At 31.8% G+C, this 17521-nt stretch overlaps 3 protein-coding genes across 3 annotated transcripts; 1 reads left to right on the top strand and 2 right to left on the bottom strand.

Annotated features, from left to right (window-relative positions):
• Nucleotides 1-306: 306 nt before the first annotated feature.
• On the bottom strand, nucleotides 307-6236 carry LOC108576769 (arginine/serine-rich protein PNISR-like). Its single transcript, XM_017939828.1, has 11 exons — nucleotides 6036-6236; nucleotides 5578-5966; nucleotides 5323-5369; nucleotides 5188-5250; nucleotides 3294-3404; nucleotides 3018-3114; nucleotides 1226-1273; nucleotides 978-1133; nucleotides 774-906; nucleotides 543-702; nucleotides 307-471 (listed from the first exon to the last, which is right to left on the bottom strand). Exons 2-11 carry the CDS (start codon nucleotides 5919-5921, stop codon nucleotides 452-454), a joined length of 1179 nt encoding a protein of 392 aa, XP_017795317.1. The 5' UTR covers nucleotides 5922-5966; nucleotides 6036-6236; the 3' UTR covers nucleotides 307-451.
• Nucleotides 6237-9826: 3590 nt separating this feature from the next.
• On the top strand, nucleotides 9827-11369 carry LOC108576766 (multivesicular body subunit 12B). Its single transcript, XM_017939825.1, has 7 exons — nucleotides 9827-9961; nucleotides 10081-10276; nucleotides 10357-10507; nucleotides 10583-10666; nucleotides 10756-11098; nucleotides 11177-11227; nucleotides 11303-11369. The coding sequence occupies exons 1-7, from the start codon at nucleotides 9833-9835 to the stop codon at nucleotides 11336-11338; spliced, it is 990 nt and encodes a 329-aa protein (XP_017795314.1). The 5' UTR covers nucleotides 9827-9832; the 3' UTR covers nucleotides 11339-11369.
• Nucleotides 11370-12664: 1295 nt separating this feature from the next.
• Nucleotides 12665-16521, bottom strand: LOC108576760 (zinc-regulated protein 8-like). Its single transcript, XM_017939819.1, has 3 exons — nucleotides 16123-16521; nucleotides 15020-15738; nucleotides 12665-14273 (listed from the first exon to the last, which is right to left on the bottom strand). Exons 1-3 carry the CDS (start codon nucleotides 16519-16521, stop codon nucleotides 12665-12667), a joined length of 2727 nt encoding a protein of 908 aa, XP_017795308.1.
• Nucleotides 16522-17521: the final 1000 nt, after the last annotated feature.

Below are 17521 nucleotides of genomic sequence, written 5' to 3'. Positions count from 1 at the left end.
AAATTCTTGTACATTATCACCCTTAAAAAATTTTTACATACAAACATAATAAAACAGAAAACATTTTAACCGAATTTTGTAAAATTATATTGAAACATTATATATAGCTATAAGATACACATATCCATTAAAATAGTAATTAAAACCTAAAAAAATCACTAACAAGTGATTACATACACCTTTAACATGGCAAGTACATATAGGATTCCTATAATATAACAAGGCAGTTAAAAAAATATAGTATGCTACTTATATAGCTAATACATTAAAAAAATGTATCTTGAATTATGCATAATGCATCCCCTTCCCCTTATAATATTCATCAGAATTTTGAATTCTTCTAGAATGTCGATTAATATTTAGTGCGTTAAGTACCATACGTTTACGTATTGTACCATAAAATAATTCCCCTAGTTTCTTACTCGTCGTGATTTTGCCACAAATCGTTTCATTAATATATTGGACCAAATCCTGTGCAGAAAATAAATAATTAGTGTAATGTCCTACCATATACATCACTACAAATTTATAAATATACATACTAGGATTTGGGGGTGCACGCAATCTATACATATCTGGAGAAATAAATCTTGGTGGAAATGGTCTCAATGGACCCATCATAGGATGTCTATTACCACCTAAAGGAACCTGTCCCCGAATTGGAACCAAGGGTCCAACCATTATTGGTCTCGGAGGAAAATTCTAATAATCAATAAATGAAAATTAATATCATCATAAGATTATAATATTTTGTGCGAACATTAATTACTTACTCCATAATAAATCGGAACAGGAATTGGCTCGATATAGTGTGCGGGTGGTAGTCTATGTTCTCTAGAGCTATCTCGAGATCGCTCTCCTGGCCTTTCTCTATACTTTCCGTATGATTTGTCATAACTAAACGATCTATTTTTTCGATGATATTTGTATAATTTGCTTTTAAAGAAATGTGATATTTCACGTACTTTACAACGTACCTGTGATGAAAATCTCTCTCCCTCGAACGTGAATAATCACGACGACTTTTTCTTTCTCGCAAATGTTGCTCTTTTACGTCGTGAGGTTGTCGTCTTCCCTTTTCCTTGTAACTTTCTCTGTACTTTCTACTTCTATCTTCACTGCGACCTCTTTTCCTGAATACATCACATAACAATTTGATACAGCGAAATTAAAAAAATATACATATACTGCATAAATATAAGATATTACAATAAATAATATATACCTATCGGTTCTATAACTTTCTCCATTACCATGTTTCTGATCTGTGCACCTAAAGAAAAATAATTAATTAAAAAGAACTTAGTTTTTAACCATATTTTTGTATTACATATAAAATTTAATCTATGTATATAACGCAATACTCTGTAAGGTTCATATTTTTATGAACTTTTATCCATATTAGTCAATATCCATATTAGTTATGTTGATTCATAAATTCCATCAAATGGTGAGTCCAATTATTAAGCCATTAATCAAATTTTTTTTACCATATAATAAAATTGTTACTTTATATTACCAAATAATAAAAATTAATGGTAACAAACTAAGTCGTGCATATTTTCCTCACAGTAATAAAATAACTTATGTATTATAGTAATCATTGCTTGTAACTGTAATACTGTAGTGTATTAAAAATTATTTGTTAATTTGTATCAATGAAAACCATTTTCTGTATGCTTTGAAATATTAATTTTGTCCTTCTTTCTAATTTTTACATTGAATATACTTGCACTTATACTTTACTACAAATTAAAAAACATGTACTAAATGTTTCTACCAGAAGACATTTAAAAGTTGAGAAAAGCGAGTGAAACAATTTTGTAATTGGTGTATAGTGCAAAATACGTTATGAAAAAAAGCTGGTGATCAATCTAACTTGTGTAATTTCATAAAACTGTTAGGATTATGCAAAGTAAAGAATAATATATATTACAAATAAACAGTATAAAACTATAAATTTAGTTTTAAAACTACAAATTACTCACCTCAATTAACAATTAACATCAATTTTACCTGAATTAAAAAAAAAACCTTTTTTTGTACAAAATTCTATGAACATGACAAAAAATATGCCTTGCTTTTTTTTTTGTCAAAAATTATTTTTAAAGACTGTAAATTTACATTCTAATTTTTTCTGTTTTTATTGTACTTTGTTGGAATGGACTTGATAGACTCAATTATAGAATATTTTAACTCAAGTAATATAAATATAAATAGTAATATTGTCCATATCATTCAAAAATACTACTTTTAAATTGAGTTTAATTCACTATTTACTCATATATGTAAGAGTATTTTGTTGTATCTTTGCATTTTCCTTGAGTGATACATGCGCACAGGAAAAAAAAAAAAGCATAAGCACTAGTATTGACATATGCATACAGTCAGATATAATAAAAATCATATCCTTGTCCCATTTTCTGTGTCTTCTTTTCTCCTTGTGAAGCATTAGTAAAGCTAAAACAAAACAAACTGTAGTAACACAAAGCAACACATGCCTAAAATAAAAAACACACACATGAAAATGTATGTTTACTATGAACCTAAATGTGTTTTAAATTAAAACCTTTAATATTTTACATTCTGTACATTTTCTTATTTTACATATTAATAATGAAAGATTTATAAACGTATATTTGCTAATTGTTAAATACAAATGTACTTACAACATTATGCAATTAACAATAAAACATGTAATTGCCTATCACAATAAAATTTGACCCTGCTAGTATGAAGCAATAAAAATGCACCTAATGTTTATATAAATGCAGTAGCAATACTCAATGTAATTTTTGTATACAAAATGTAATTTATGAACGAAAATATTGTTTGCAAAATAAGAAACCTTTTCCTTCATAAATTAACTGTATACTAATAATCATATCCATATTATATTGTAAAATCATATCTCATAGATGTAATCTTATAAATAAAACTTAAAATGGTAATTACTTAACACTAATTGTAATGGTTTTGTTATGTTGCAGACGTCTACAACCATTAACCACACAAACCTGGAATGACGAGATGATATGCGTCGAGGACTGTGACTTGAACTTCTTACAGAGCTTGAAGAGCCTGTATATTTTTTAGCCGTTTTCGATGTGTTCTCTAAAAATTATAAGCATATTGGATTTTAAGAATAAAATTAATATTTATGAAATGACAAAGTAATCAGTATAATAAAAAAACATAATATCTCATTAATTTAAATAATATTTTCATGTACAGTATTAGACACAGAATATACATTCAGTAGCAAAAAGAAAAATTGTAAATAATATATGTACCTAAATTTTCATTATTTACAGTCATAATTGTACGATGTTCCACAATTTCTTCTGTTGTATTTGCTCCACCATTTATTTCTTCTCTTTCAAATATAGGTTTGCATCCCTCTCCTATATTTAAGTAAAATTATTTATAAAAGAAAAACTTAAAGTAGATGAATATGAAAGAAGCAATTATGTGGCACTACCAGCTATAACAGACCTTAGAAATATTAAAGTGTGTAGATAAATAAACTGGCTACCTCTGAACAATTGTAAGTCAGATCATTTTGTTATAAATGTATCAAATTAATAAAAATTGTAAAAGGACACAATGAAGTAGATAGAAATATAATTATTCTTAATATCGTTTTATATTAATAAATTCATATTAGAATTCAAAAGAGATTTGAAAAATATATATTTCGTATTAAAAACATAGGTTACATCATTTGACTACTAATATTTGTCTATGCATGGAGAAAAGAAAAATGTATGTACATTTTCATTTTTATAAATAGAAATCATTTTCCACAATAAATGTGTGGTTCAGAGTAAAAGGCTTAGAACTTTATTGAGTGCCAGTTATGATACTTATAAAATTGTTTGTAAAAATTATATTATTCAAATTACTGAAAATTTGATTTTTTTTCTTGTTATAAATTTAGTCAAAACTATAAAAGTATTATAATCTGTTTTAAAAGAGTACAATACAATTGAACTGATTTTTATGTAAAAAAGTCATTTGCTTAAGGCTCTTCAGAGATGTTTTGTATCTTCCAGAGTGATTTAAAAATCTTCATCTTCATTGATGCATAACTTCATAGTTTGCTACCCCACTTTTGAGTTAAACATTTTGTATTCAATTAATTAATATATTTTATCTAATCAATTGATTGATGGACATTTTATAAAAAAAAATTCTATTTCAATTTAATTTAATTCTCTAACATTTAATAATATACATATTTTTTATTTGAGGTTAAACTTATATAGAGTTAATTGAAATGACCACTATGCTTAACCCAATATAGAATTCTAACATTTCATACTTAATTTTGACTATCTACTTCAATATTCTAAAATTTAATACATAATTTTTATTCTTCCGGTGTAGAGTTACAAACTTTAATATTGAGTTTTGCATACAAAGTCTTCCACTGTAGAAGTTACTGTTTCATTGTACCTCTTCCATTGTTGAAATTGCAAAATATAATATAATGTACCACAGTAATTGAAATCTTCCAGTTAATTCTTTTTCAATAAATAAAGCATTAAAATTTTTGCATTTTTATGCATGCAAACAATCCAAAAACAAAGCATAAGGAGAATGCACAAAATATTCAAGAAAAAAATGTATGGCATTTCATTAGAAATTAGTTTTTCAAAAACAATCTTATTTTTTTAAATATTTTAAAAGCATAATTCTTTGTGCAAACTCACTAAAAAGAAAAGTAAATAAAGCAGCAAGCAAAAGATATAAGCACTCTTAAAGCATTTAAGACAAAAAATGTGCTTACGTATTGCACATTGTGATCAATACTGCACTCCAACGTTGTATTCCAAACATTCTTTATCCTTGATGAAATAAGAACACATTATTAACTTCATGAACTAAGTTGAGTAAATTGTTGAATGTTACAGAAGGTATAATATGATGGTAAAATCAATCATCTTCTTGTCTGTAGAATCTTGTCATTCTTCAGAATGTTGTCATTCTTCTGATGTTGTCATTTAATATAAAGTTCCCAGCTTTACATTACAAAGCATACAATTTTTTGAAACTTGAATTTGTAGACAGTGGGGTTTATGAAAATCTTCAGATCTTCCATGTTGAGTTCATATCCAACTTAGATACTTCTTCATTGAAAGACTGAAAGTTGTTAGATAATTGTAGTAAAAAGTATCACTTTACCCGCTCTTCTTTTGAGCACTACATCTTCAGGATTGACAATGTCTCGTCGAAGTTCACCAGCCACTGTTTTTCCAGGAATATTTCTATGAATATCTACTTTGATTCTTCGTAGTTCTGTAGCATTAACCTGTGTACCTTCTGGGCCCTTAAATAAAGGTATTGTACCATCTGATGGTTCTAATCTGCAATACCAATTTAAATCAATAAAATTTCAATTTTTCTTATAAATTAACAGTAAAATTATACTTTTCAATAGGACACAAATAAGTATAAAAATAATATTACAATCAAGTACCATTGTCTACATAATCCTACATAATTCTGTAAGTTTAATTCTCATTTAAATTTAAAACAGCTTCAATAAAAGTATTTTAAATAATTTATGCTTACTTTTCAGACATTATGGATGTTTTAGGCGCATTTGGTTCAGAAGTTCTTCTATGATGATTGTCTGGAGACTTGCTTTTACTCTTGCTACAACTATAATGAAAACATCTTCCTCTGGGATGAAGTAAACCTTTCGAACGAGCATAACGTATTTCAAATTCTAAAATCTTCTTCCTTCTCAACCTCTCATGTTGTCGTAGTCGTTCTTGTTGTATGCTCCATTCACGTCTACGTTGTCGTCGACGTTCTTCCTCAGTTTTTGGATAAAAACCCGCCTTTTCATGATCTTCAGTGCGTGATCTCCCTTTCTCATCGCCTTTCGAATAACTTGAATCGTCGTGTTTCATTTCTGCGATACACAGTAGAAAAGTTGTGCATGCATGAAAATGAACCTGTAAAACTTCTTTAAGGTTAAGAATAACTTGAATTAAAATGTAAGTATAACGATATATAAAGAGTACCTTATTATTATATAGAAAAATTACAATAATTAAAGTTCACACATATCAAATAAAATTATAAAAAATTGCACCCGTAATAAAACTACCAAATTATCCATGAACAAAGAAATTCTGCGCACATTCGAAGGGCACACCAACGAACTAATAATATACGCGAAAAAGTTACACCCTTGTATTGGCGTACTGCATAGTCGCGTTCATGGATTCGTTAAAATTGGAAGGAGTGGGGATTGCATAGCAACAAGATGGCAGTGGAAGCGAATACAAAATGGAATACAAAATACAAAGGGAATAAAATGTTTCTTTAAAATTTACTGTATTAACCGTTATAATTAGATTTCAGACATTCAGGTATCGGTTTTGGTTTGAGTTAAGTATTAAACACTTTTAGGAAAATAGTTTACAACGCTGTACTACTCAGAATTATATTTCTAAACTACATAAAAAAAAAATTAATATTAATTTACGGTCAAACGGTAAACTTTCAATTGTGAAAAATTTTACACGTGATTTTGTTTATAATATACAGGGTGTTTTTAACAACTGTAATTATTCTGCAATACTTGATGTCATATCCATATAAATTATTAGCAATACTTTCTAACGTATCCATATCCTTTCCTTGCAATATTTGAATCATATCTTTGTAATTTTGAAGCAATACTCTGTGAGATATATATATTGTTTTACCACTGTAATCCACATGCAAAAGAATTATTTCATATAGTACTAACAAAATACTATCCTAAGACTATACATTTCATATTTGCAATACTTTGTATCATATCCATAATATGCATTGGTGATATTTTCTAGCAACTGTAATTATTTTGCAATACTTGATGTCATATCTATATAAAGTATTAGGAATACTTAGTGTCATATCCATATAAATCATCAGCAATACTTGGTGTCATATCCATGTAAATCATCAGCAATACTTTCTAACATATCCATATCCTTTCTTTGCAATATTTGAATCATACCTTTGTAATTTTGAAGCAATACTCTGTGAGATATACACATTGTTTTTGTCACTGTAATACTCAAAGGTGTATCCACATACAAATAATTATTTCATGTAGTACTAAAAAATAATACCCTAACACTATATGTACCCTATTTTAAATACTCTTTATCATATCCATAATATGTATTGATGATATTTTCTAACAACTATATGTAATTATTTTGCAATACTTGATCAATACTATCCATATATATTATTAGGAATACTTAGTATCATATCCATATAAATCATCAGCAATACTTGGTGTCATATCCATGTAAATCATCAACAATGCTTTGTAATATATCCATATTTATTTCTTTCAATATTTGAATCACACTTAGATAATTTTATAGTAATACTCTATGCAATATACACACTGTGTATCCCATAGTAAAACTCTTAGCCATATCCAATTGCAAAGAAATTATTTCATGTAGTATTGAAATGTAACACCCTAATATTGTACATTTTATATTTGCAATAGCCTATATCATCACCATAGCTAATCTGTTAACTGGATTGACCTCTCATACAGAAATTGAATCTCTCTAGTTTATAATTAAAAATGTGTAAAAATTATAACTAGTTACTTCATTTTGGTACTTGTAAATGTGAGTATAATGTCTTTTATGTTTAATACAGACATAACAGCACAATAAATAAATAAATTATTGTGTTGTAAATATTAATGAACCAATGACTTATAACTCAAATTACTGACTAGCAAACTGTAATTTATTTTTTATTTAAAATTTATCTTTTCTTTATGTTTATATGTACATATTATATGTGTAAGTATAAATTTGCAATAAATACGTACGCAATTAATTTCTGATCTCTAAATACTAACCCTTGTACAAAGCCTTTGTAAGTCGAATTTTCGTTCGCTAAACCTCTCTTATTCGAAAATTTACATAATTCGAAAAAAAACCTGCATAATTCGATGATTTTAATTCTTCCTTTGAGATTCAAGTTACCAAGGTTACAATGTATTTTTAACAAATATTTTTATAGTAGTTAAAATATTGTGTTACCTGTAGAAGAATAGTTGATTTGCGTAATATAACGATTTACATTATACCGTTATTTCATAGCGAATTTCTACCAAAAGCCCAAGTCGACTCGACACCCCTCGATGTTAAAACTGAAATAAAAATTTTTGCGTCGCATGCTGCACTTCTGGGTGCATACATAACAGCGCCATCTGGATCTTCCAATATTTAGAAATTAAAAGTATTTATGAAATAAATTTGATGAATAAATAATATCATTAAACATAAAATATTTATAGTAATGGTAAAATAACTTTCAGTCATGGTGGATTTTATGTAAAAACATTGACAATACAAACAAAACGCTATACCATTTCTTTAATTTCGGTACTAAAGCTGAGTGTCATGGCCACGATGGAGGAAAGTGTTACGACGTTGTACATTTAAATTGTGTTGAAAATTTTCCACAAATATTGTTTATAATAAGAATGCTGATGAAGGGGTGGCGCATGATTCTCATCCATTTTCTTATCGCTTGGAAAACGAACTAACTCAATTTAAATCTGCTACGACGTGTACGATCAAGCGAACATCCGGCAAAAGCGAATCGCATAGAGAGGACGAAGAAAAACGCCGTAAAGTTTGACGGCGTGAAAGGAACGGAAACAGAGGTTAGCTTATTGAACACAACTACCCTAGTCAGTTAAGATGATAGTCATTATGGTTGTGGTAGTGGTAGAAGTGATGTCATTGATATCAATTTAGTTAAACATTCAACGAAGGGGCAGAGAAAGAAAATTATTCTCATGAATAACAGTGTTTGTGAGCATCAGTACTTATCTTATCGAGTTTTTTTTTTTAATATTACTTAAATGTGCATGAATGTTACACTACTTACTTGCGATGAAACAATTGATAATTTATATATAGGTGCGTTTATCTTTTTCTCGATAGCTACTTTTCTCTTTCTTAGTTCTCCTATTCTCTTTCTCTCTTCAGTCAATTCTTTGCCGCTTCTATGTTTATTCACATGTACTGAAGTATCTTCTCTGTGTTACGAATGAGTTTTCTGAAGAATACGATTGCGTGTCAAAGGAAGAGCGAGTCAATCGTGACTCGATCGAAAATTACCGTGTTCTTTCGTTGTGATTAATTAACTGATTAATTAAAAGTACGACGATAAGTGCAGTAGTAAATATGCAGTGTTCGTAAATTGTATCGCGCAATATTTACAAAGGTAAGCAAATTTAAAAGTGCACAAATGTCATTGATTGTTGATGAATGTTAAATGCAATACTTTTTTTTTTGTCTTGAATACTTTTTAAATTAATCATACCAAATAGCATGTCGTTCGTTAATTAATTCACTTTCATTGTTTCGAAACCGTCATGAACGAAATTCTTATCAGTTAAAAAATGCTTAGTGGAAACAATTTTCAGTGTGCCGTAAATTTTTTTATCGATCGAAAATAGGTCATCGAGATAAAGTAGGGGAAGCCTATAGTTACATACATTCCACGCACTTCTAATTAATCAAAGTATAATGAACTTTGGTGGAAGAGTGCTTTATGTCAGTAAAGTGTTTTTTGTTGTGTAATTAGTGATTAGAATATGTTAATTGTGTAATGTTTTGTGTTAATCGTAAAATTGAAAGCATTGTTTGGTATTGTACTCAAAGTCTCATCTATTCAGAAGAGTTTTTGCAATAAATGTCTTATCTATGAAATGATAACTTATATATATTAGCTTGTGAATAAGAGAAGTTATAAATATATTTTTAATAGGGTTGCAACAATGTCTAAAAAGACCAATTGCAACAAAATGTTAGTTCATCAATTGTCATCTGTATTGCCTGATGACAGGCCCATTACAGCCATAAGAGTTGTTGAAGACATAGATAAATGTCCACCAAATTTTACAGTGGTAAGTAACAATTTTTATAAATTTTTAACATATTTTATTTGATGCTTGTACCATTGTTTTTAATAATACTTATTATTAAAATTATACATTGGAATTATTTGATATTATATTACCATTAGGTGTCAAGAACATATGATCAAGATACTGATGCTGATTTATGGAGAGAAAGTGGACTTTTTATTAAAAAGAAAGGCAGGTACATATGTTTTTCAAAGACTGAAGGGTTACCTCATGTGGTTGAAGATATAGTAGTCATTAATGAACGAGAGAGTCCACCAGAAGGATACAGCCTAATTGCTTATACTGTAGATTCAAGTGAGCATACGTAAGACTGATCAAAATCTTATATATCAGGAAAGATTTTTCGTTTAGTACATTGCAGTAATGGATTTTAGAACAGAAGGCATGGAGGAAGAAACAGTTGTGCTATAAAATTAGAAATAAGGAATCATGCTCGAAAGCAGTTACTGATATTATCATATGTAGTAGGATTACAAATAAGGTTTATACATCTAAAATGGCACCAAATGGGTTTATTGCTGCTGGGTATGTATAAAGAACAGTAAATTTGTAAAACCTTGTAAAACTTAAGTTATTCTTTATGTTTAAATTTTATTTTAGTGTCATCAATGGAGTTTGTGTTTGCTACAAAACTGTGGATATTGTAAATGGGAATTCAACCTCACAATCATATGTTAATATAGAGTAAGTATCATTTTCATTTAAACAAAAATTGAGATATATGTATTTATATCAATGTTTAAAAATTATTATACATAATATTTTATATACAGTTTACTTCAAAATGCATCCCCAAATCCATCCAATGGAACACCCCATAGAGTACCCCCTGAAAGACCACCAAAACCAAAGTTTTCGCCAAAACCAACAAACGGAATTTATCCACAAATTAGTGGGAGTGGAGGAAAAGATGTAGAGGAATCTAATGATAGAGATTATGAAATTCTAAGTCCCAGCGCAAGAATTAAACCAACACGACCTGCTCCGCAACCACCTACTACATCAACAATTGTCGGAACTACATCGATTTATGGTACATTGCCAGGATCTTCCGACTTGGACGGAGTCCCATTCGTTCTTAATCCACGTCTTAGTATTCATTCTGATTCTTCTACAGTAAGTTATTTTTACAAAGATAATATATTGTCTTTTGTGTTTTATTTTACTCATTTTTAACAATTGTATCATTTATAGAATAAACTTCCTGTGATTAAAGTCTGGACTCAGAAAGACCTGGATAAGGAGGTGAGACAAATATTCAATGGATATTAGCAATATATTGATATATTTAATGTTCTTACCTTTTACCATGTTTTGCAGTTCTTTTACGACTTTCGTGCAGAAAGAGAAACTTGAAGAAACCACTGTGCCAAGCTAATTGTGTGATTCTTCATACAATTTTTCAGCTATATCTATACATTTGTATTGATAATATAGCACTAGCTAAGTGTAATAGAGTGCCTGAACGAGTGATTCATACTAATCCGTGAAAATGGAATCCTTTGAAAACATTTACTGATGAAATGTTCGAATTTAAATATTGTCCATTTTCTGAAGTATTTTTTTCTTCCGTGTCCTATTTAGATTTTGATACCAGTGACAGCCAGCATTGTATTTTTATAGAGTTGCGTTGTATTTTTATAGATAGTAGAAGTTATATATATGATTGTATTATATGTTCTAGTTGTTTATAAATCGTCATAAATATTTAACATGTACTGGTGTACTCCTATTTCTTAATCAAACGCAAGAATCTTTCAATAAAGTCATCTTTAATTTTATTACCAACAAAAAAAAAAACAAGTACAGTTTTACTTTTATCCTTGAAATGATTTTTGACAGTACCTATATTCAGTATAATAATTGGTTCAGTATCTTTACTGGTTTTATAGATTACGCATTTTTTCACTTTTACATGATTTATGTTGACAAATAATTAACCCATAATTACGTGCATACGAATTTTTAAATGCTATAAAGTTTAAATATAAATTGTTTGCAGTATCGATAGAAATTTAATAATCGTAATGTTATGATAGTAAGACTTATGCAGCACGAATATAATTATGGGTTAATGTAAAGCCACAGAATAATTTAAATGTAAATAATATTGTATTATCAATTCGTCTATTTGTTTCATTTCACTTAGTACAATGAAATGAAAACACGCATCATTATTTTCATATTAATTTTTCTTTTAAGATTTTCTGTAGAAAACAACAGAACAAAAACGTTCCCACAATAAAAACATTAATCCCCGCGATAAACAAACTTACTCGCGGCACTTCACAGCGAAAAAGCTAAACTAACATACATTACTATCAATTATTTTCATCGATTTCATTAGTGATGGTATAAATAGGTAAGAAATACTTTATCAAAATATACAACACATTGAAGTATTCTTTAAATTGAGGTTACTATAAATAAATTAACTCTTACGTTTCTCAATTTCCCTAGTAACAAAGAATCTGATAAAAGCATCATATTGAAAAGATAGAAAAGAGGACATCAAATTTACAGAATTACATTTTACACTATAAAAAATACGTATTCGAAACACGCTTTGAACTTTTACTAATTCATGTCATAGTCATTGATTGTAGTTTGCTTTCCAATTTACGTTCCTTCGTCACATGCATCTTGTCGGAACAGACTTTTTGGAAAAACTTGAGCCAGTCGTCAGACAAACGGCCCGGTCCAATGCCTGACATGTGTAGTATTATTCGTCGTGGAGACGCCGTGTTTCTCCATTACCGCGGTCGCTTTGATCTTGTTCTTATACTTCACGTCTTTCGGTTTCAGCATGCTCTTGTGGTTGCTCAGCAACCTCGAGGGTGTCAGTATGGACTTATTGCTAAGACCCGTTGCTTCTAGGAAATGATCGTAACCGCTGCTTGAATTGCTTGCAGCAAGAGGAACATTATTATTGTCTTTGGTTGCGGCAGTTTTCTCATTCTGACCGACCATCGCCCCAAGATTGCCAAGCCTCTCCGATCCATCGCCTTCCGGTCGATCCGGATCGTCCGATAGATCGCACTCGTCTAGATTAAACTCTTCGAAATTCTGTCTGATGTCGAATTCCTGATCGAACTCCGAATGAATATGTTTCTCTTTCGTCTTCGTGCGCTCTTTCGTTTGATCCTCCGATTCACCGCCGATTTTGAACTCTTCAAAATGGCGAACGATGTTAGTGACCCTGGGAATTTTCCGCTTCTGTTCCCCGCTAATTTCATGGTTCTGTTGTCGCGTTTGGAAAGAGGAGCGGACGTTGTTAAACCTGTTTTTCCAGAAGCTTCCTTCTTCGTTATTCCCTGTTACCTTGTTAATAGTTTCGTCGAAGTTTAAGCTTCTTGCAGACGTTACGTTAATCCCGGCAGATTTCAAAGGAGAAGATATAAAACCGAAAATCTTCTTACTATGTTCAGACGAGCTGGACTCGAGAAGCTGTTGTTTCTTTCGAGTCTCGTCGATTAAGAACGAGGGACTAGGTATCTTCTTCAGGATCAGCGTGTTGTTCTTGAACTGTGGCTTAGGAGGCAACGCTGGTGGCGTTTTCGGTGGTGGCGATATAATTTCTGGAAGTGATTCGATGTCCTCGTAGTCCAGATTCTTCGCTATAGTCAGTCCTTTCGTAGACATCTGCAGGCATGTTTTTTCCTCGATTCGTTCTAACTTCAAAGGTGGATTTCCCGTGTTCACCGACGTCTTTGACTTCTGTGTTACTTGCGAAGGGGAGAAAGTCGCGTGTCTCGTTTCTTCTACTTCGACCTTTGGTTCTATAATAATAATCGGAATAGCCTTCGATACTTCTGATTCTTCCTCGAGGCTGGACTCGTGATTCGTAATTTTGCTTGTAACGTTTGACGGTGAAACATTTTGAGTGAGGCTCATGCCGAACTCGTCTTCAGTAGCAGTTGGCTCAAAACTGTTGGAGGGAACATCGGTAAACTCGCTGCTGGCTGTTTCTGTCTCTATAATGCCTTCTTCGGAATTCTTTCTTTCCATTTCAGACCCTACTGATTCGATGTCTGATAGTTTGGCTGGTTGAAACCGTACGATTCTTCCTCGATGCTTAAACCTTCTAGGGACTGAAAGAATGCTTTCTTCTTCCTCCATGTCTCGCAAGAGAATCTGATTGACACACTCCAAAACGGAATTATGGTTGCTGTTCGGTCGGTACGTGCTGTGTCTAAAGACGTCGTCGTTGATCTTGTCCTCGTCTGGATCGCTGTACCAGTTCCCGCTGGTCTCTTCTACGTTCTGCTCTTCCATTTCTACTTTCAGAGGTCTGTAAAAAAATATAAATTTCCAAATTGAGTTTTATTTTATAAGTAAGCGAAGTTCTTACAATTTCATTATTAATAACATTTTGATAAAGGTAGTTATGTAGAAGGAAAGTTACTTTTTCAAGTATTTGTATTATGTTTGCCAGTTAAGGCAAAACAGCTTTAACTGTAAAAATAATGTTATTCTATGGAATACATTACGTGGAAGATACGAGTCACACTTTCCTCTAGTGCGAATGGAAAAAATGATGAAGGAAAAGTATATTTGTTACTGTAACTGCATTTTTCTTTTTTCATTTAAAAAATAAACGATACTTGTAATAACTGCATTTAAAGTATCATACAATGGTAAAATATTTGAACATTGTTCAAAATAAATTATAGCTCCTATAAATAAGTTTAAAGGAGAATCTTATTTAAAAAGGGAATACAACTATTCTATTATGAACGTAACCAACAGCACTTTACAGACATTTCATTGCATTTATAAAAATAGAAATGACATCACAGTAATCCTTGACATACCATTTAACTTTTCCTTCACACTTTCCTCTATTTTCAATGAAATAATACAATCTACGACATATCCAGGGAAGTGACGATTAAGAAATCTTATTGGGAAAAACACACTTCAGTCTTTCCTCCTCTAAAACATGAAATACAACGTTTTCTAAAATATCTTTCCAACTAAAATACACTTCTACATACATCTTTCAAGAATCTTCTTTCAAAATCCCTATATACTTACACACTGTTATTATTATTCCCAGTATTGTCGCCACTGTTGTTGTTACTATAATCCTCGTTCATCTTCGGCATTTCCGTAACCACATTTGCCGTGTGCTCGAGATTCCTCGAGTTCGCCTCATTGCAGGCGTTCACGTAAATAGGTTCCTGCTCCTTCTCCTCGTCCTCCGACACAAAATTACAATCCATCCCGTCGTCTTTACTTTCCGTCCTCGCGATATTCGTAGTCTCGATCACATCCGTCTCTTTGCCACCAGCCTTCTGCGTCTTCGACCTGCCAATTCCAGCCTTTCTTCTCGACAATTTACAACCGTTCTCCACGATCATCATCTCGTCGTCGTCGTCGTCGTCGTCGTCGTCGTAGATCATCGTAGTCTCGTTCTCGCTATCGGTCACCATTGTCGGTGTACATCTGTTGGACTTGTTCAAGGTGGAACCAGGTGAAACGTCTGTACTCTCACCCTCGCAGAAACCTTCTGTACTGAGCAACGACGGACTGCCCTCCGTAGTGGTCGTAATAATCGACACATCGGTGTTCTCGCTGCTTGTCAGACTCGTTTTCGAGATATCACTGCCGGCAAAGCTATGCGTTTTCTTCACTCCTCTGTCCAGGTCGTCCAGAACAACAACAGGCACCTCCGATGGATTCAGTTTCGTGATTATCTCGCACTTCAGGTTTTCAATGTCTTTACTAATGCTGCAGTCGTGCCTCGAGCTAGCCTGCAACGGGAAAATGAAACGGAGAGCTCGTTAAGGAATGGTTTCCGTTCGACGCGAAGCGAATTGTGCAGATTTCAAGAATGACATAAGATCGAGAGGAGTAAAATTTTGATCGACTTTCAGGTGACAATGGGAATATTTTGCTCTCGGTTGAGAGACATTTTTCGAGATATTTTATTAGTAGAAATATTCCATTTTCTTTCTTTCTTTCGACGAATGAAATTTGTTAAAGAATTCTGTTTACAGAGCTGTTTCAACTTTATTCGATTGATTACTTTTTCAAGGGACAGAACTTGTGTTTCACGCCTTACAACTTATGTCAAACTTGTACAATTCTGTTCCACGATGAAACTGAGAATCTGCAGTTCTCTCGCAGTAACTTACATCGACGTTAGATGTTTGCAACTCGCTATTCTCTATGTTGGTCGTTGTGTCGACTTTCATCGACGGTTTACCAAGAGTCTGGTCTCGTTTGCATTTGATGTAATTCTTGGTGAAACGCCTGAGCCTCGCGATTTCAAGTTGCTGGTTCCTGATCACATTGTCCTTCTCGCAAAGTAGCTGCCTGATCGATTTCTGCTCTTGCTTCAGCCTCGCCTCGAGCACCAACAGAGCACGAAGAATTCGCGATAGCTGCTGATCTCGAAGACTCTTCTCGGACTCGTGGCTCGCCGTACGATTGTCCAGCTCTTTCACCAGATCACGGCATCTCTTTGTGGCTACCTTCAAGGCCTCCTGGGTACGAACCAGCTCTTGCTTGAGCGTCCGCACCTCGGTTTCCATCTGAAAAGCAATTCGCTGTTTAGGATCGTGGTACGGAAAACATTCTCGCGTTAGTAACATACACTAGTGTTCGTAAATATTGGGACACCTGTTTATGTTCGTAGAGAAAGTAAATTTAGCAATAATTTAGTAAATTTCTAATAATTTCAAATTATATTACTCTTCAACGTTTTTTTTTTTTTTTTTTGTAAGTGGTAGATTTGTGAGAGAAATACAGGAGGAGGCAAAGTTTCGTTTTGTTTTTCTATCGACAATTTTATTTTATTTTAAAAGTATCCTTCAAATTTTGACATACGATTTTTATTTCTTTGCAAATTATTTTCATTTTATTTTATTTTTCAATTTGCAAAATATACATTACAAAACAGTTATCTGCATCTGAATCGAAATTTTGTACTAACATTGAAACTAAAATTTTAAATATCGCAATAAAAGATATAACTGCAATATTTTGTTTTAAGTGGAATGGTATATTTTGGATGCATCGTTCTCCACAGAAAATCACGAAGATATTTGTGACCCAGAACTGTTACTTTCAATTTTAAATCTGCATTTTGTAATGCACAAAGAAGCGAGCCACTCAGGAGGCAAAATGATTAACTCCACTTTCCAATATTCTTTCACTTTTAGCATAAAAAATGACATCCGAGCTTGCTGCTTAATTTTTCCCAAATAAAACAAATTTCATAAACCGTACTTTGCAGAGTTAGTCACTTTGGCTTCTAAGTGCCATTCATCTTATCCTACGGTACTTTCTCTCATCTCTAAAACCAGTTATCCAAACGAAAACCGAAATAAATAAAAACCAGAAAAACAAACGCTGCACAAAAAAAAAAATAAAAATTTACGCAACGGTTCAAAGAGACACTTCTCTAGCAGGCAAACGAAAATAGAAAGTCTGGTGAAATCGAATTCAGGGAAGAACAATGATAGAACGACAAAAGGTGAGGACCTTTCAGGCTCTCTTTCACGAGAGAAGAAAAGTCTGGAAGGTTGACTC

The sequence above is a fragment of the Habropoda laboriosa genome, unplaced genomic scaffold (assembly GCF_001263275.1).
Source record: "Habropoda laboriosa isolate 0110345459 unplaced genomic scaffold, ASM126327v1 scaffold447, whole genome shotgun sequence".
Classification (NCBI taxonomy): Eukaryota; Metazoa; Arthropoda; class Insecta; order Hymenoptera; family Apidae; genus Habropoda; species Habropoda laboriosa.
The sequence above is the reverse complement of the archived record's forward strand: the minus strand, read 5'-3'. Positions and strand labels throughout refer to the sequence as shown.

What these genes read in the sequence shown, in the direction of transcription:
- LOC108576769 (XM_017939828.1), bottom strand. Translation starts at nt 5,921, where the DNA reads ATGAAACACGACGATTCAAGTTATTCGAAAGGCGATGAGAAAGGGAGA. An exon ending in TGTAAATAATGAAAATTTAG is followed by an intron (nt 3,115 to 3,293) that starts GTACATATATTA and finishes TATAATTTTTAG; the next exon opens with AGAACACATCGAAAACGGCT. An exon ending in GCGTGCACCCCCAAATCCTA is followed by an intron (nt 472 to 542) that starts GTATGTATATTT and finishes TTTTCTGCACAG; the next exon opens with GATTTGGTCCAATATATTAA.
- LOC108576766 (XM_017939825.1), top strand. Translation starts at nt 9,833, where the DNA reads ATGTCTAAAAAGACCAATTGCAACAAAATGTTAGTTCATCAATTGTCA. An exon ending in TGCTTATACTGTAGATTCAA is followed by an intron (nt 10,277 to 10,356) that starts GTGAGCATACGT and finishes AATGGATTTTAG; the next exon opens with AACAGAAGGCATGGAGGAAG. An exon ending in AATGGGTTTATTGCTGCTGG is followed by an intron (nt 10,508 to 10,582) that starts GTATGTATAAAG and finishes ATTTTATTTTAG; the next exon opens with TGTCATCAATGGAGTTTGTG.
- LOC108576760 (XM_017939819.1), bottom strand. Translation starts at nt 16,521, where the DNA reads ATGGAAACCGAGGTGCGGACGCTCAAGCAAGAGCTGGTTCGTACCCAG. An exon ending in TGCAAACATCTAACGTCGAT is followed by an intron (nt 15,739 to 16,122) that starts GTAAGTTACTGC and finishes TTCCCGTTGCAG; the next exon opens with GCTAGCTCGAGGCACGACTG. An exon ending in GGGAATAATAATAACAGTGT is followed by an intron (nt 14,274 to 15,019) that starts GTAAGTATATAG and finishes ATTTTTTTACAG; the next exon opens with ACCTCTGAAAGTAGAAATGG.